General features: G+C 36.6%; 1 protein-coding gene across 1 annotated transcript in view; it reads right to left on the bottom strand.

The window, feature by feature from the left end:
• Positions 1–17,731, bottom strand: part of LOC147073466 (uncharacterized) — a 150,796-nt gene that overhangs the window by 121,793 nt on the left and 11,272 nt on the right. The window contains exons 5-10 of the mRNA XM_085945652.1: positions 16,623–16,730; positions 16,350–16,463; positions 16,087–16,167; positions 15,663–15,797; positions 5,326–5,433; positions 3,121–3,300 (exon numbers count right to left, since the gene is read on the bottom strand). Coding sequence (XP_085801778.1) covers positions 3,121–3,300; positions 5,326–5,433; positions 15,663–15,797; positions 16,087–16,167; positions 16,350–16,463; positions 16,623–16,730 — 726 coding nt within the window. The remainder of the gene's footprint in view (positions 1–3,120; positions 3,301–5,325; positions 5,434–15,662; positions 15,798–16,086; positions 16,168–16,349; positions 16,464–16,622; positions 16,731–17,731) is intronic.

Here is a 17,731-nt window from a genome sequence, read left to right on the forward strand (position 1 = left end):
TATGAATGAAAACGTGTCCACAATTTTGTTGTATCGCCCAAATTAGACCAAAACTATTATGTTTTCGTTTAGGCAGGGCTTAATTGATTTTTAAAAACTAACTAACACCATCTGTAAATTGTAGTCTTAGTTTAATAAAAACAAATACATATGATCAACAAAGTTTAGTGTGCACTATTCATAGCGAATCTTAACAGCCTACCTCCACCCTTCGCCACTGCACCATATTAACATAATAATACATTTATAATTCTCAATTTGTATGGGTTTATTGTCTGCAATTATTAAACTATTGATCATCTGATTCAGAAACGTTACGTCTTAAAGAATTAAATTTGGTAGAATAATTTTTATGGCAAATAGCACATCGATGGGGGACGATAAAGTGCTTCCTATATTATATCCATATTGATCTAAAAAATCAAAACCCATCAGAATATTGGAGACTTTTAATTTATGAAATTAGCATTTGTATAGTCCTGGTAGCTAGCTTAATAATGATGACTATAATAATTATATTATTATTATGATTACAATTTCGAGTTTCTGATTCCTCGATTTTTTTCTTTTCTTGAGATTTGAGATTACAGATTGGTATTTTTGATTTATCACAAGCTCTCGAGATTCTCTTTTTTATTTTTTTAGATCTACGCACAATTATCTGACCAAAAAATTATATGTTCCATGGTTGGAATGTCACGAATGATCTGCGTCAGTATTTTGAGTCTGCCATATAGGAATTCGTACCAAATATAATTTTAGGTAATACAGTTTTATTTATATTGCAATAAACTGTTAAATTAATGACATTTGGGAGAGAACCAACATTATCCAAAAGAAATATTATACATTTTAGAGTGGGATTGAGGAAAATCTATTACATATTTACTTTAAAACTTTTATTTATAATACAATACGAATCATAAACAAATTATTTGCCAGTCAAATGTTATGAATCACGAGCGTCTCACCTGCCTGCATGACGTGCTGACTAAATTATTAATTGCGTATTGTTTTGTTCTTTATCGACATTCTTCCAGATGAAATGCGCAGTGCCATTCATTGGTCGAAAGGGGTATGGAACAAGCCAATACAAATTATATCATAGCGTTTTGAATTAATACTATTAGCTTGTTCTATATCCGGATATGGAATATACCAATGCAATGTTTGGATTTTGAACAAAAATACACTTCAATATTTTATGGTAATGGTAATATGGAATATATAATATTTGTGGCAATGCGGCTGACGGTTAACATCACAATATTCCATCTTGACATGGTAGAAGGTGTCATAACCGCAAGGAGAATAAGCTGCGATACCTACGCACTTGACTTTCAGTATAAATATTACACTCGTTACAACGAACTGTTCCAGTTCACGTGAAAATATAAATATGTTACAATGGTATGTATCAATATTTTAAAAAAAATCTTCGTTATTGAATCATCCAAAATAAAAGTCGACAATTTTTTTTTCTTTACGGATTTTTTTTTTGATTTAATTCTTCCAACTTATTCAAGTAAGTACCTAATAATAATTGGTATGAGTCTTCAAACTATTAAAAGCCCCTTAGCCCAGCATCAGGCTTGATAATGGGGCTATTGATTGTCCCACAACAGCTGAATTAGTACGGTCTTATGGTGGAGAGCGCTCAAAATAAGTGGTTACGTTTTCCTTACTTGAGGTTGCATGGATACTACCCGTGGGTTTTTCTGACTGAATTAGGATGCAATACCGAATAAAAATACTAATACCGTCATTTTGGTATTTCCAATTGAATACATTCTTGAAAAATATAAAAAAAAGATACCAACATATATATTATTTAAAAATCTCTTTAAAAGAATAATATTGCATAGCAAAAATATCTAAATAAGTATATATATGTATGTAATAATATAAAAATAGGTAAATATAGGTAAAGGTAAGATATGGTAGAGATACTGATGTTTGAATTATTGGCACTTTCTTTCTTTGTCACCAAGGTCGAAGGCCAATGGAAATAAACCAGACGGTCAAAAAAAATACAGTCCTGCTAAACGTTTTATATTAATTAATAGATTTTATATCCACTTTCAATACCAAATATATCGCTATTGTCTGATTTTTGAAACCGGTATTTAATACTGAGATACCGGTTTTGAAATACCGGTATTGCAATCTCTAGACTGAATTACTCTAAGCCAGAGGAGGGCAAACTGCGGCCCGCGGGCCGCATGTGGCCCGCCGGGTATTTTTTGCGGCCCGCCATCATTAATTGTATTTCTGATTACGAATAACTTTTTTATATTTTTTTTTAAAATATATTGACATAGATTAAAATTTGTTTAGCAATAGTACGCGATCCATTTTTAATAGATATTGATAGTGTACCGACAGAGATACAACTTGAGATTATTGATCTGCAGTGTGACACTGATTTAAGAGAATTGCATCGTCGTGAAGAAATCTCCAAATTTTACAATGCCATTAAATCAGACAAATTCGACCAACTTAAAGATTATGCAAGAAAAATGTTCGTTATTTTTGGATCAACCTATATATTATGTGAACAAACATTTTCGATCATGAACCTCAATAAAAATTCTTTACGATCAAATATCTCCGATGCCCATTTACAAGCAGTTTTGAGAATATCAACTACAAAATTAACACCTGAATTTAAAAAAATGTTAAAAAATATACAAGAGTTTCATTCTTCTCATTAATTTTTTTGTAGTGTTTATTTTTCGTGATAATAAATAGTGTATATCTAAAAACGGTATTTTACTTGCGGCCCGCCGCTCATTTTGAATTCTTGAATTTGGCCCTCCATCCAAAAAGTTTGCCCCCCCCTGCTCTAAGCCATATCTTTTAAAATACCGTATTCTAAATTTTAAAACAAATTATTATTTTTTTCGATTTATGGGTGGTATACTGAGAGCTGTGCCTTTTTTCTTAGCGTTGTTGTCTAGTTGTAGGTCCTATTAAGCTTATTATTTAAATAAGTGGGGTTATGCGTTAAGTGGCCGATTGTGGGGAGCACAATTAATACATTACGAGTAACTAAAATAAAACTGAGATTTGAAGATTCACACAAATTTGTATTGTGGATAGAAATTAAGTAATGCTAACTTGCGGACCTGGTGCGCCTTGGGGTGCAAGCGATCCTTGAAGCCCCTGCAGCCCCATCGGACCAGAGTTTCCTTGAGGCCCTTGCGGTCCAGGAGGTCCTTGATCTCCCTTAATTCCTGGAAGGCCATTAATACCGGCAACTCCTGGTTGCCCCGCAACACCAATAGATCCTTGCTGACCCTATTTATTGAATGTATTTTTTATGATTATCACAACGCATTTGATTTTACCATTATAGGATATAATTTTACTAAAATGCACGTGTAAATATAATTCATCATTCCGGGATATGGTTTGGCTTCCCACGACAACTCTTTACTTGTTTCCATCCGTAGTGACCGCTTTTAGGTCAGTATCTTCTGCAAGCATATTATGGCTATCGATGACTCCGTCTAGTCTGCGATTTTTTGGTCTGTTTCTTCTGAAATAATATGTTGGACTGCCGGGTAATACGTCTTTTGCCAGCTCGTTAAAAATTGTAAGATGCATTTGACATAGTCAGTATAATAACCCAATCTTTGTTGATTAACACATTATATACGTATTAGGGGAGCAAGGGGGAATTGGAGCCTACTAAGGAATTTGTTGAAAAAAAGTAACAAAATGTTCTAATCGTTTATTATTAAGACTTGAAATGAGTCTTTTGGTTACATAGTAATAATATTACTGCAATTTCCACTCAAAAATTCTATAACTAAGGTACAAAAAAAAACGTTTTCCCAAAAAACACATGTGGCTCCAATTACCCCACATGTAGGGTAATGGGAGCCAAAAATTTACTAAATATGAAATGAGAGCTTCATATTTTAATATGCTTACAAACACTTATACACATTATAACAGATATAGGTACAATAAAATGTTAAATATTCACTAATGTAATTCAACAAAAATATGCTCTAGTACTAAAAAATATCAAAAGAATCAACACGTCATGTTATGAAACTAAGCAAAAAACACAAATATAATCTTTATGGTTTCGGAGGGCATTTTCCAACGAAGTCACCGTCCAACCAGCCTTGAAAGTCGTCAGCTTTCTATTTCTGGGCATCTGGAACAATTAAAATCTTTTCTACTAGTAAAAGAGGTGTGAAATTTATATAGGGGTAATGGGAGCCACCTAGACTCCAATTACCCGAATGTCAACCACTTTGAAGTTTGATAAATAACGTAACCAAACCATTTTAAACCTTAATTCTGAAACCACTAAACAAAAATACATGTACCTGGCTATACAATGGACACAAAATATGATAAAATAAGTAAACTTTTAAGCACTTACGTTGATGTTTATGTATTGTAAATTAATATAAGCACCTAGCCCAAAACACACTTCTACTCGCCACGCGCGTGCACGTGCCACTAAGCAGCCGACAGCGATCGTCGGGCTTAGCCGACGATTGACAAAGATGTTTTGGTTATTTCCGAGTCATTTTAGTGTTAAATGGTACCTGTTTTGCAGTCGCTACCATTACCCGCAAGCTCCCATTACCCCACGCTCCCCTATTACTTTTACAATCAATCACATTTAATGTATAATACAGGGCTTGAAATGAAACAGAGCGCACCGGAGCGCCGTTCTGGTTTATGAAATCCCCAACATTGTCGCTCCTTCTCGTGAATAAAATAATTTTACCATCTGAGCAAAATATGACGTAGGTATTATAACAAAAAGTATAACTCAATTCTTTTTATAAAATATACATAAAACTAGATAATAAGGTAATGTTTATATTTTTGGAAAATTATTTGGGGTTCCGGTTCGTAAAATTTACCATTTCGAGCACTGACTTTCATAATATTGTTATAAATTACCTATTTTGTCGACACACTTTGTCTGCTGTAAGAGAACTACAAATAAAGTTCTATTCATACAAAAAAAAATAAACAATACCACTGATTGTTGCTGAAAAGCAACACCGTGAAATTATATGTTAAAGTGCGTTGTAAATACGACTGTAGCCCAAATCATGATATTAAGATCACAATTAGGAAGACAACTTTCGAAAAAATAACCGATGTATCTTATGCAATTAACGTATAATTCTTGGCACTCGACGAGAGTTATCAATTTATTAAAGCCAACTTATTTATTTAGAGTCAAATTTTACAGATGCAATATTTATACTAATCTTATACTGGCCATATGGCGAATTTTTACGAATTTTGTATATCTTAACAATTTAAATTATCATTATTACTTGCCTTTACACCAGTCCAACCTATTATTCCTTGATCCCCTTTATCTCCATGCTCTCCTTTAATTCCTGCTGGTCCAGGAATTCCTGTTACACCCGCATTTCCTTTCTCTCCCTTGAATGAATGAACAAAAAACAATTTTCATTTTCTGACAAAACAAAAATAAAGTGACAACTTAAAAACTAAAAAATACACCCTATATTAATTCACCAACCTACATAATGCTCAAATTGGATGGGTTTATTGTCTAACCATTAAACTATTAATCATCTGCTAAAGTGATACCTACATTATATCCTTGAAGCCAGAATTTTAAGAAATTCCATTCAGAATCAATGTCAAAACTTTTTTTAACCTAGACATTAAATTTTCTTGAGAAATTCTATCAGTTTTCATTTAAACAGCGGTTACGATCGGCAGTTTAGCTTAGTGACGATTTTACGACTTCTCAAGAATCTCGTCGATGGTTTCTCGAGATATGACAATACTAAATTCAAGCGAATTGCTTTCTTGAGATTCAAGATAGACAGGCCTTTTGACACGAACAAAAACGCTGACCTTCAGTTGGTGTTTGAAAAAGAGTATGGTTTGACGACATAACTATACAAATCTAGCGTTGTAGTCAATTCTGCCACTCAAAAGCCGTACGACAACCTCGCGACAAAGTACTAATAAGATATATAAAGTCCCATAGTTCTTGTTGGCAAGTCAAAAACGACTTCTCAGTACACACTATAGAAGAAGCAGAAATATAATTGGTCAAAAGACAATAAACAGGTAGTAAGTAAGAATAATCGTTTATTAGTAGAAGATGAATGTATTATTGTTAACACTTTTTAATAGATGTAATGAAAATTTTATGTAAAAATTTCACTTCAGAAATCGAGAGTTCTCAGGCGTAATTGTAACGCTGTGATCAAAGACTCCCGAATAGTCATCCGGCAGATTTTTGTCGCTGTCCTTCTGAGATATGAATAAACTTGTTTCTTTTGATTAATGTCCATTAGAATTTGAAAATAAAACACGTGAAAAATTGTTTGCATGAGCTTTGATAAATATATGCTTGATTAAGGGGGGACATGCTCGTCGAAGGTCAAAATTGAGTTTTTATTGTATTTTCAAACCATGATCCTGGACACTCCTTAACCGTTGTAGATAATCTATTTATATAATTTTGAAGCCTTATTATCCTTTATAGTTATTTTAAACATTTGATGACTGCATAAAGTATTTTTGTTACATAAAATAGTATTCTTTCAAACCTCTCGCTCTAATGTTTTAGAATATAGTCATATTTCGGTACATAACTGTGCAGTGGTGTTAAGATTTTTTACATTTATTAATTTTTAAACGCATTTATAAAACCATTGGTATAATTTATTACGAGATAATTTTTGTAAAATATTCACGATAAAAAATTATATTGATAATCTCTGTGATCCCAAATTTGACAAGAATTAGGCATTTTATTATTCAAAAAATCGGCAAGATTAACACATTTGAAGATGATTCTAAAGATACTTATTATAAGCTATGTCTTTGACCATTCAAGTGTGATAAACATCTTATGAATAATGATTGCTTTATAATAATTATTGACCTAAGACCTAAGTGTTTTTTTGAAATACGCCATTTCTTTTGGCATTCCCCAGTGGTTAAGCTACAACACACGGCCGTAGCCATAAATTGACAAACTATAATTAAAGTAGGGAGTAAAATCATGTTAACGCGAGTGTTTGAACATGTACCTAACCGATTTTTTTTTTATTTTTTTTTAAACGGTACATGTTCAAACACGCGCGTCAATATCATTTTACTCCCTACTTCAATTATAGTTTGTCAATTTATGGCTACGGCCGTATGTTGTAGCTTAACCACTGGGGAATGACAAAAGAAATGGCGTATTTCAAAAAAACACTACCTTATTCTTAGGTCAATAATTATTATAAAGCAATCATTATTCATAAGATGTTTATCACACTTGAATGGTCAAAGACATAGCTTATAATAAGTATCTTTAGAATCATCTTCAAATGTGTTAATCTTGCCGATTTTTTTAATAATAAAATGCCTAATTCTTGTCAAATTTGGGATCACAGAGATTATCAATATAATTTTTTATCGTGAATATTTTACAAAAATTATCTCATAATAAATTATGCTTATGGTTTTATAAATGCGTTTAAAAATGAATAAATGTAAAAAATCTTAACACCACTGCACAGTTATGTACCGAAATATGACTATATTCTAAAACATTAGAGCGAGAGGTTTAAAAGAATACTATTTTATGTAACAAAAATACTTTATGCAGTCATCAAATGTTTAAAATAACTATAAAGGATAATTAGGCTTCAAAATTATATAAATAGATTATCTACAACGTTTAAGGAGTGTCCAGGATAATGGTTTGAAAATACGATAAAAACTCAATTTTGACCTACGACGAGCACGTGGGCCGTTAAGCTTCGTACATGTATTGGAAATGTATAAAAATAGAAATATTAACTTTTATAAATTCCTGCACTTTACAATTATGAATAATTAAATTAGATTAAGGTAAAACTAAGCTATTATTGTAAAAATATTGTAAGCTCGTACATATGCTTATGTACGCGTAATTATAAAATATAGATTTCTTATGTACTAAAAATCCGCTAAATACATTAAATATTGCAAAAATAACTAGTAGAGAATCTCGAGGCCTTGCCTTAGATGGGTTTCTACCCATCAGCAACAGTAAATCTTGATCGCACTTCATATGAATGAAGAAATAAAGTATTAAAATTCTATACGTAAAAAACGTCGCGTGACCGTGAAAATCACGAAAAGTATTCGACGCGAATATTTGACCCAGCTGTTTCACGTCGCGAGGAGAAAATAAATTACAGATTGTATTTAGTTCAAAGTAATTAAATACTATTAAAAGATTCATAAATTAGTGATTGCTCGTGATTAATATCTTTGTTAAATTGAAGCATTTACATATTTATTTGTGAATGTTGGGTATACCATTGTAATGTTATTACGTGATAATTACCGTACTAAGGGAAGTTATCAAGTAAGAAAATTATTTCGCGTCCGACTAGTTTTATTAAAGTTAGATAAATTTCTATTGGTCTAGAACGATTTAGAGTAGTGAAAACTTTATCATGGGAAATTTTGGTAGGCGTAACACCTTGATTTAATCGTTTTTGATTAGGGCTGTCACCCCCTTATTCCACTCACGAATACTTATTGTAATAGCTCTTTGGAAACATAAAAACCTTTCCATTCTATTGAATGCATAAAAATGTACAAATTTAACTATTTTTGTGACTAATTCATAACTGCGTATTTACGAGACGTGTTCCCGAGGCTATGAAAATAACCGCGGCCGACACGTATTTTTGTGAAAATAACGTAAAGTAAATTCAGCTTAACTTTATTGAAAGATATCTCTATTAGGGAGGTGTCATCAGTAGAAGATATACCAAAACTAAATCTTGGGTGAAGGGTGGGCGAAAGAGACAGATTTGCTGTCCCTCTCGGACTATTTCTTACTGGACTTCGATTCCGAGGGTATAAAAAGTGACCCTTTTCCCATACAAGTAACATTCAGATTCTGACACTCGCCAAGACAACATCACGCTCTCCACCGATCTCAGTTCTACCGTTGAATTTATTCTGAAAAGAAAAAAAATTAATAATCCTGACCATCGCAAAAGAGATTGATACTACTGCTCCACTGCTATTTTCTCCAGCCAGAAAATACCTAGCCGACATCTTCCTGCCGCTGTATAGTCTTTTTCAAGATAAACAACGACAGCAGACCAACCTAGTGTTTTCATCCGGGCTTTCATAGCAGAGCGGCAATACGTCAAACGATATCAGATTTGAATTCCTCTTCCTCATCATCCCCAAAGTGAAATATTAGTGTGTGCCAGTGCCTTATACCAAAAGTGACAGTGTCTCAGTGCGTGAACCCGGGTTTCTCGAGTGGCAAAAGCGCTGCTCTGCTCAGTGTGGTGTTGTGCTCGATCGCAGTCATCAACTCAACATATTGATTTCGGCGACTGTGATTTGGTTAACGCCGGTTCTGTTCGGTTCAGTGCAGTTATCACAGAGTGCTTCCGGGAGGACGCCTGAGCGCCGCACTTGAGGAAACAGGGACACATCTGAATATATTTACTTACTCATTGTCCGTAATCGCATCCTTTTTCTATTCACCACAAATTCAACCATTATCACCGTCTTTTCATAAATTAATACTTAATCTCATTGCCATTTACCTATACCGACGCAAGGGATTTCTGCCCACTGCGCGATCTTACTATTTTTCCAAATTAAAACTTATATTCGTATAATTTTTATTTTTCTTTCTATTTTTATATTTTCTTTTATACCTTTTATTCTCCGCCCTTCTTAAAAAAAAAAATGACTTCACCGAGATTCAACGAGATCCGAGAGGAAGCGACCGCAGACATCAATGAGCTAATGGAGATACCCGCAACTCCAACTCCCAAACAACTCCTGGAACAGGACCCGACAACGACCCTACAAAATATTGCATACATGATTACGAAAAATAAAATGCAAGACCCTCAAACTCTTATACGATCGATTTTCAGCCTCCTGGTATCCTGCATGGATTCAAGGACGAGAGCCCAATGCCGCCAGCCAACAACCAGCCATCCTGCCGGACCGAACTTCAAGATCAAGAGAGCCAAGAGAGCGACCTCCCAGAAAAAACAAGATATCCTACCAAACTCACAGGAGACTATAGCAGCCACACAAGACGACTCCGAATACGAGGACTTGAATGATGACGCCACCTTCGCCTCAGCCGTCCGCAAACGACAAAGACAACCGACCACCCCCAACGCCACACAGAAGTCGCCGCAGCAACTCCAGAAAAAGAAGGCAGCCCCGATAAACAATACGCCAGCTATTCAACCAACAACCGTAGCGCCAACGGCTAAACCCACCAAGGACACCCGGAAAGCCAAAATCCCACCAATAATACTTTCTCTCCAAACGCGATTATACAACGATCGCTAAGGATTTGAAGCTGGCCGGCATCACGCCAGGATTTGCAACGCTACAAAAAGATAACATTCGAATCGACATTGATGACATCACCACATATCGGAAAACAGTGGAGTTTCTCGACCAAAGGGCGATCTCATTCAACTCATACAAAACGGAGGAAGAAAAAACCTACAAGGCCGTCATCAGAGGTATACCGACGGAAACGGACGTCAACGAAGTAAAAGAAGAACTTATAGCCATACAATTTCCGGTAATTGCCGTCCAGAGGATGCGCCGCAGATTTGACCAGGAGCCGCTACCCCTCGTACTGGTCGACCTAGAAAAAAGCGACGCGGGCAAGCGAATCTTTGAACTGGAGACTCTACTTTACCACCGAATCAAGGTGGAGTCTCTAAGGAGAAAAACGGCCACCGGACAATGCCACCGATGCCAGGGCTTCGCCCACTCGGGCAGCCACTGCCACGCACCACCAAAGTGCGTGAAATGTGCAGAAAGCCACTGGACTCACGAGTGCGACCACACTCGGGAGATGGGACCTGCCACATGCGCAAACTGCGCGGGCCCCCATCCAGCAAACTACCGGGGATGCCCGAAATTCCCGCGTCCAGGACAGAACAACTCCAACCACAGACGAACTTGGCCGTCTCCTCCATGGCAGAGACAAACACAGCCGACTCAGCCTACCCAGAATGAGACCCGCCAAGCCCCTACCTACACACGACCCCAACAAACGGACCATCGCAGCGGAAGGACGACGCACACTAATAACAGGTTAGTCGCTTTCCCTACCCAATACCCGATTGCAAACAACACGCCCTCCACCAACCCCAACTCAGACCTCAAAAGTCTGGCAACTGCAATTATCCATTTGCAAAAGACTATGGAGCAAGCTACCGCCATGGTAGCTCAAGCCACGAAACTTGTCCAGCAAAATGGCTGCTAAGACCAATCCGTCCTCTCTACAGACGGCCATCTGGAACGCTCGCGGTACGTTAATTATTGATAAGGGGAAATCATCAATTTCCTATCCAAGTACGACATCGACATACTCCTAGTTAGCGAGACCCACATTAAACCTACCTCCCGCATTCGTTTTCCAAACTACACCACTTACAGAACAGACAAACCAACGAACAGAGGCGGCGGAACCGCTATCTTTATTAAGTCTCATATAGACCATTATGAGGCACCTCCGACCCCACAAAGCCGGGCACTAGAATCATGCTCAATCATAGTTAATACTCGCTCCTCCGGCAGCGTTAAATTCACTTCAGTCTACGTTCCTCCTTATAAAAAGGACGACTCTATTAACAGGTCAGATCTAGATAGCTTACTGGACGCTAACGTTACCTCAGTAGTCATTGCGGGCGACTTTAATGCCAAGCACCTTGCCTGGAGCAATCGCTCTAGGAATTTCAGAGGTAAAATGATCTACGAATTCATTGAAGATAACAACATAACCTTAGCAGCTCCATCAGAGCCCACGCGCTATCCTTTAAACAAAATAGGTCAACCTTCTATTATAGATTCTGCCTTACTCGCGGATACTGATTTCCTTCACGAAATCAGCGTAGTTAACGAATTATCCTCAGATCACAAGCCGGTACTTTTACACTTAGGAGACCCATCAAATGTGGTCCTAGCAATTAACAGACGCCTCAGAACCCAAACCTCATGGGAAGACTTTAAATCAACGTTAGAGGAAAAGCTCACGCAACCAACCCTTCTCAACACTGAGGAGAGCATAGACTCCGCAGTCGCGACATTCACGGGCGAAATACTAGAAGCCGTAAACTCAGCCACCATAGTTAGACCATTAAATCATACACTCCGCCCAGACATATCACAGCGCCTTAAAGATAAAATCAGAGAGAAAAATAAAGCACGTTTGGAATGGCAGAAGCAAAAACTCCGCGCATCCAAAACGATATACAACAGGTTGATACCAGAGATTAGGAAAGAATTAGCTGAATTTGATGACGCCAGTTGGTGCCAAAAAGTCAATAATCTAGTCAAGGGCAGCCCACCATACTGGTCCCTAACAAAACTTTTAAGACAGACTAGGCAGAAGATAACACATATCCAGGGACCGAATGGCCCGGTATACTCTTCTATAGATAAAGCTGAAGCATTTGCAATCAGCATAGCAAAACAATTCTCTCCAAACAATATAGACAGGAATAATTCAGAAATAGTTAATCATGTCAGACAAATCACCATGAAAGCCAGGGATATTTACAATAAGAGGTCAGATCCTCCACCAAATCCTCTAACTCCGGCCACGGTCACGGAAATCGGTTGCCTCATTAAGTGGCTTAATAACCGGAAATCCCCTGGTAATGACGGTCTAACAAACAGAGCCGTCAAAAACCTCCCAGACAGAGGTATAGAAATACTTACGCAGATAGTTAACGCCAGCTTAGAGCTCCAATACTTTCCAGCAGCCTGGAAAGTAGCGGACATAGTCCTTATTCCAAAACCCGGCAAGGACCTGACGTGTCCTAAAAATCATAGACCTATTAGCCTATTACCGACCTTAAGTAAAATCTTTGAACGAGTCATAAAACGCAGACTTCAAATCATGATCGATGAAGCAGACCTCATCCCAGAAATCCAACACGGATTTAGAGCAGGACATTCGACCAACCATCAACTACTTGGGTAATCGAATACATAACCAAAGCATTTAATTATAAAGTCTTTACAACAGGACTCTTTCTAGACATAGCAAAAGCTTTTGATAAGGTCTGGATCAAAGGCCTTATCCAGAATCAGGACTCGACATAGCCATGATCAACATGATAAGCTCCTTTCTCCGGAATAGGAGCTTTAATGTTAAACTTAACGGAATTAGATACACAACAAAAATACCCACAGCCGGAGTCCCACAAGGATCCGTGTTAGGTCCCACCCTGTACAACTTGTACACAAAGGACATACCGATTCCCACCGACAGTTACGATAGCTCGACCATCGTTGCCCAATACGCAGATGACACAGCTATCCTAAGCAAATCGCTCAATCTCAACAAAGCAATTTAGCAAGTCCAGACAGCGGCAAACCAAATATCCAACTGGTGCGATAAATGGCGTATTCAGATTAATCCAGCTAAGAGCGCTGCCATTCACTTTGCCAGGCATACGAATAGGCACCGCCTTAAAATGATAAATCTCAAAATGCACAACCACATAATCCCTTGGGATAAGTCGGTTAAATACCTAGGTCTTACGATAGACAACAAACTCACATTTAATAAACACATTCTAGAGAAAAAACGCCAAGCCGTAATAGTTAATTCAAGACTTCTACCCATGATGGGTCCCAAGAGTAAACTGTCTACTCGAGCAAAACTTCTGCTCTACACAGCAATCACCAGACTAACAATCACTTACGCAAGCCCCATATGGGCTTACTCAAATCCTAGACACATTAAACTCTTTCAGACCATTCAAAACAAGGCATTGCGACGAATCACGGGCGCACCGTGGTATGTACGCAATACTACACTCCACAGAGACCTTAACATTGAAACCATCCATGAACATATCATGAAGTTGTCGAAGAGATTCTACAAATCCATGATAAACCATCCCAACGCGTCTATTAAAAATTTATTGATCGAAAATAGAAGCGACACAGACTACGTATATAGGAGGCCGAAGACAATCCTGCTGGACAAGCATCCACCATAGTTCCTTCACATCCTCACCACAGACTCCCTTTCACCCAAGCGACTAACCTGGTATTTTTCAGTGCAACAAGAAAAGGCATTGATACCCGACCTCCCCCCGAGGATAATAAAAGATCAAGGGCACCCCGCCGCCTGACATAGGTGCAGGCGGAGGGAACCTTCCTCCCAAGTGTTAAAAAATTTAAATACTTTTACAAATTTATCATGACACTGGGATTCAAGTATAAAAGATTAAATACTGCTCGGCGGGGTTGGACCATCAGACTATCAATGTCACTGCAGAGAACATCACCGGAATCAACCCGACCAGAGATACGACCTGAAGCTGGGTCATATCACTGTTATTTATAAATAAAAGAATGTTTCTTCTTTGTATTTATTTTATTCATTGTATTTATTTTATTAAATAAAATATGTTTGTATGTGAGATTGTAAACCTGTGCGTGCCCCTGTATGTAATTACAGGGACACGCGCAATGCCAAAGCCTACCAATAGCCATCAACCACAGATGAAGGAGATAGGGGGCCTAGCCCCGGGACTCCAGCTAAAAGTAAAAGGCAATATACTAAGCAGCAAGCATACAAGTAACAGTTTACCATTCAGCAGTCTCTCAAGTCGTCGATCGTAAGTCCGCCAAACCGGCGAGGCGCAAATCGTACGCGAAAATCAGTTTAAAAGTCCTCCTTCGGAGAGGCGAGTAGTAACGGGAAAAACCGGATACCAGTTAACTGTCAACCGTGACGTATTTATATAGCGGAGTAACTTATTTTTCAGTACGTGTTTTTTCGGGATGACGTAATCGAAATAAATTACGCCAGGATTTGTTTTGAAATAAAAACAAATTAATAAATCGAGTTTGTAATAATAATAACAAATTTTAGAAACTATTTTATAGTTATAATAACAAATTTTGAAACTATATTTGTAAATAATAAACAAACTTTCTGTCAATAAGTTTGTAAATTTAAATAAACTATTAGTGAATAAGTTTGTAAACATTAATAAACTTTTAATAAATAAGTTTATAAATATAAATGAACCTTTTATAAGCGGGTTATAAAATAAAAACTATTTTTCAAACCTAATAGTATGTGAATATAATACGATTGTGACATTGTATAAGAAAATATTTTACGAAATAAAAATATTTATCGAACATTTGCGTATACTTTCCTCAGATTGAGTGTGAACATTTCGGAACCTTTTGAAAAGTTTCGTAGAGGTTATATAATAATCAAATAAATAGTTCACGGACATCTTTATAAGTTTTAATTGTTTGAACAATAACAAATAACTTGATTGTGACACTGTGAACATTGAACCTGAATAAATTTGGTATCACACCAACCAAGAGTTTTATTTACGGATAATCAAAAGTTGTGTTACCACAAGGGAGATCCACCCTCCCAGTTCATCCCTAGTCTCCTTAGTGACGGCCCGGTTACATTAATGAGCTAGCCGCGAGCCGGGTCACGTCACTTTTCTGATATTTTTTCGAAAATTCTCAAGACGAGATTCACAATCTCAATTAATCTGAGAGTGAGTTTGGACAGATCTTCATAAATGAAATGCAATTTTATTTCCAAAATGAAATAGAAAAAAGAATATATTTCAACTTACTTGCATACCAGGACTGCCAACTGTTCCTTGATTTCCCTTGTCACCAGATACTCCCTTAATACCCTGTGGTCCAGTAAATCCCATATTTCCTGGATAACCCGGAAACCCAGGTAGACCCATGTCTCCCTTAACTCCCTTAAATGAATGATCGAAAAATTAATGAAAGCATAATAAAAATCAAAAATATTTGAAATAACAATATACCTAAGTTATATTAGAAGTAAATGCTCACTCAAGAAATAAATAAATACGAGTACGTTTAAATTTTATTATATAGCTTAATGTTATAGTAGTGTCTGCCAGCCGCCTGTCTCTATCTATATGATAATTCAATAATAGCTAACAAACTAATCGACCAATATTGCTGAAACTTGCAGAGCAAGAGAACAAGCTAGTATTTATGAACAACATTACGTTTACTAACCGTTACACCAGGAGTTCCATTATTTCCATGTGCACCAGGTGTACCATCACTTCCTGTATGACCTTTGTCACCTTTTATTCCCTAAAATAATCGTTTACAAAGAATAATGGTTATAAAATGGTAATATTTTTCCGTGATGTCAAATTTTACCTCTATTATGTCGGGTAATTTATCAGCAAAAATTGTCAAATTTGTAATGAACTTCTTCAAAATGTATAAGCATATTATAATACCGAGTGTATAGATATCAAATTTTTACTCACATCAGCTATTCCATTTTTACCAGGGATTCCATGTAATCCTGGTAGTCCAGGATAACCAGGAAGTCCACGTTCCCCTTTAATTACTAGAACGTATCCGGAATCATTTTGTTCTCCCTAAAAGTGTTACTAAGTGTACAAATGATGCAAGTTATTTAATATTTTCAGTAATTTTAAAAATTATAATCTCTAACGATGTTTTGAATGGTCGAAAATCCATATCTGTTGTAAAGTTTATGTGATTATAGATAATAAAACGTTAATATAAAAACTTACTGATTGCCCTTTAAAGCTTGGAAGTCCAGTTAATCCTGGATTACCTTTTTCACCAATCAGTCCTGGAAATCCTCGTGGACCAGGGCTTCCTATTTCTCCAGGCTCCCCCTAGATAAAATTAAATATCATAGGTATATTTTTATAAAATTTTCAAATAAGATATATATTTTTTGGAGATATTGAGAGTGATTGTGTCATAAACTGTATAGCATGTTGCACCACTTTGTTGGAACTACATATCGTACAGATAAAACTCATTTAATTCATGCCAGAAAAATTAGTACTTAATCATGTGTACCCATGTAGCGTTTTTTTCATTGACTGTAAGTGGGTTACCATTTTTGTTTTCAGCAATATACGGTCCAATTACACCTTCAAACCATAAACTACACCAAATATTAATTTTTGTGGTAGCAAAGGTGTTTCAGACATTCATCTGTGGGTTTCCGGTCTGCCGATCGAACTGGTGACCAGGTTCCAAATACTTAGGTGCCACGGTTGCCGACGTTGGTGGTATTTCGAGTGAGCTTGAAATACGCATGGGTATAGCGGGTTGGCATTTAGCCAACTTGAAGTCGCGTGGAGGTCAATGCTGTATTATCATGGACAAATGTTGTTTAGCACGTGCGTGTAGCACGCCGATGTTAGCGCGCCAGCATTAGCGCTCCAGGATTAGCGCGCAATACAACCCCGACTTCAGCGCGTGGGACCTTAACGCGCCGACAGAAATAATGTTATTTTATATTGATGAGTGCTCATTTAAAGAAATTTACCTACCTAGGATAACTTTGGATCCAAAATTACATCTTATTTAAAATTAATAATTGGTACCTACATTTACAAACCTATCCATGAACATTTTATCCAATAAAAGTTCATCAACTTAAATTACATGTAATTAAGTATCCATTACGTCGCTAGGTCGTTAGGGCCAGGAGTCAGGTGTTTGTGGTCGCACTCCTCCGAAAATGCTCTACCGATTTTTATGATTTTTTTTATGTATATTTGTTAGGTATGAGAATAGGTTGTAAAGTATATTTCATACCGCTAGGTAATTAGGGTGTCCATATTCAGAAAAAAAATCCATTTTTTTTGACAATTTTTTTTTG

Source organism: Rhyacophila brunnea, unplaced genomic scaffold, assembly GCF_057557595.1.
Source record: "Rhyacophila brunnea isolate RB1 unplaced genomic scaffold, BYU_Rbru_1.0 scaffold_18, whole genome shotgun sequence".
NCBI lineage: Eukaryota > Metazoa > Arthropoda > Insecta > Trichoptera > Rhyacophilidae > Rhyacophila > Rhyacophila brunnea.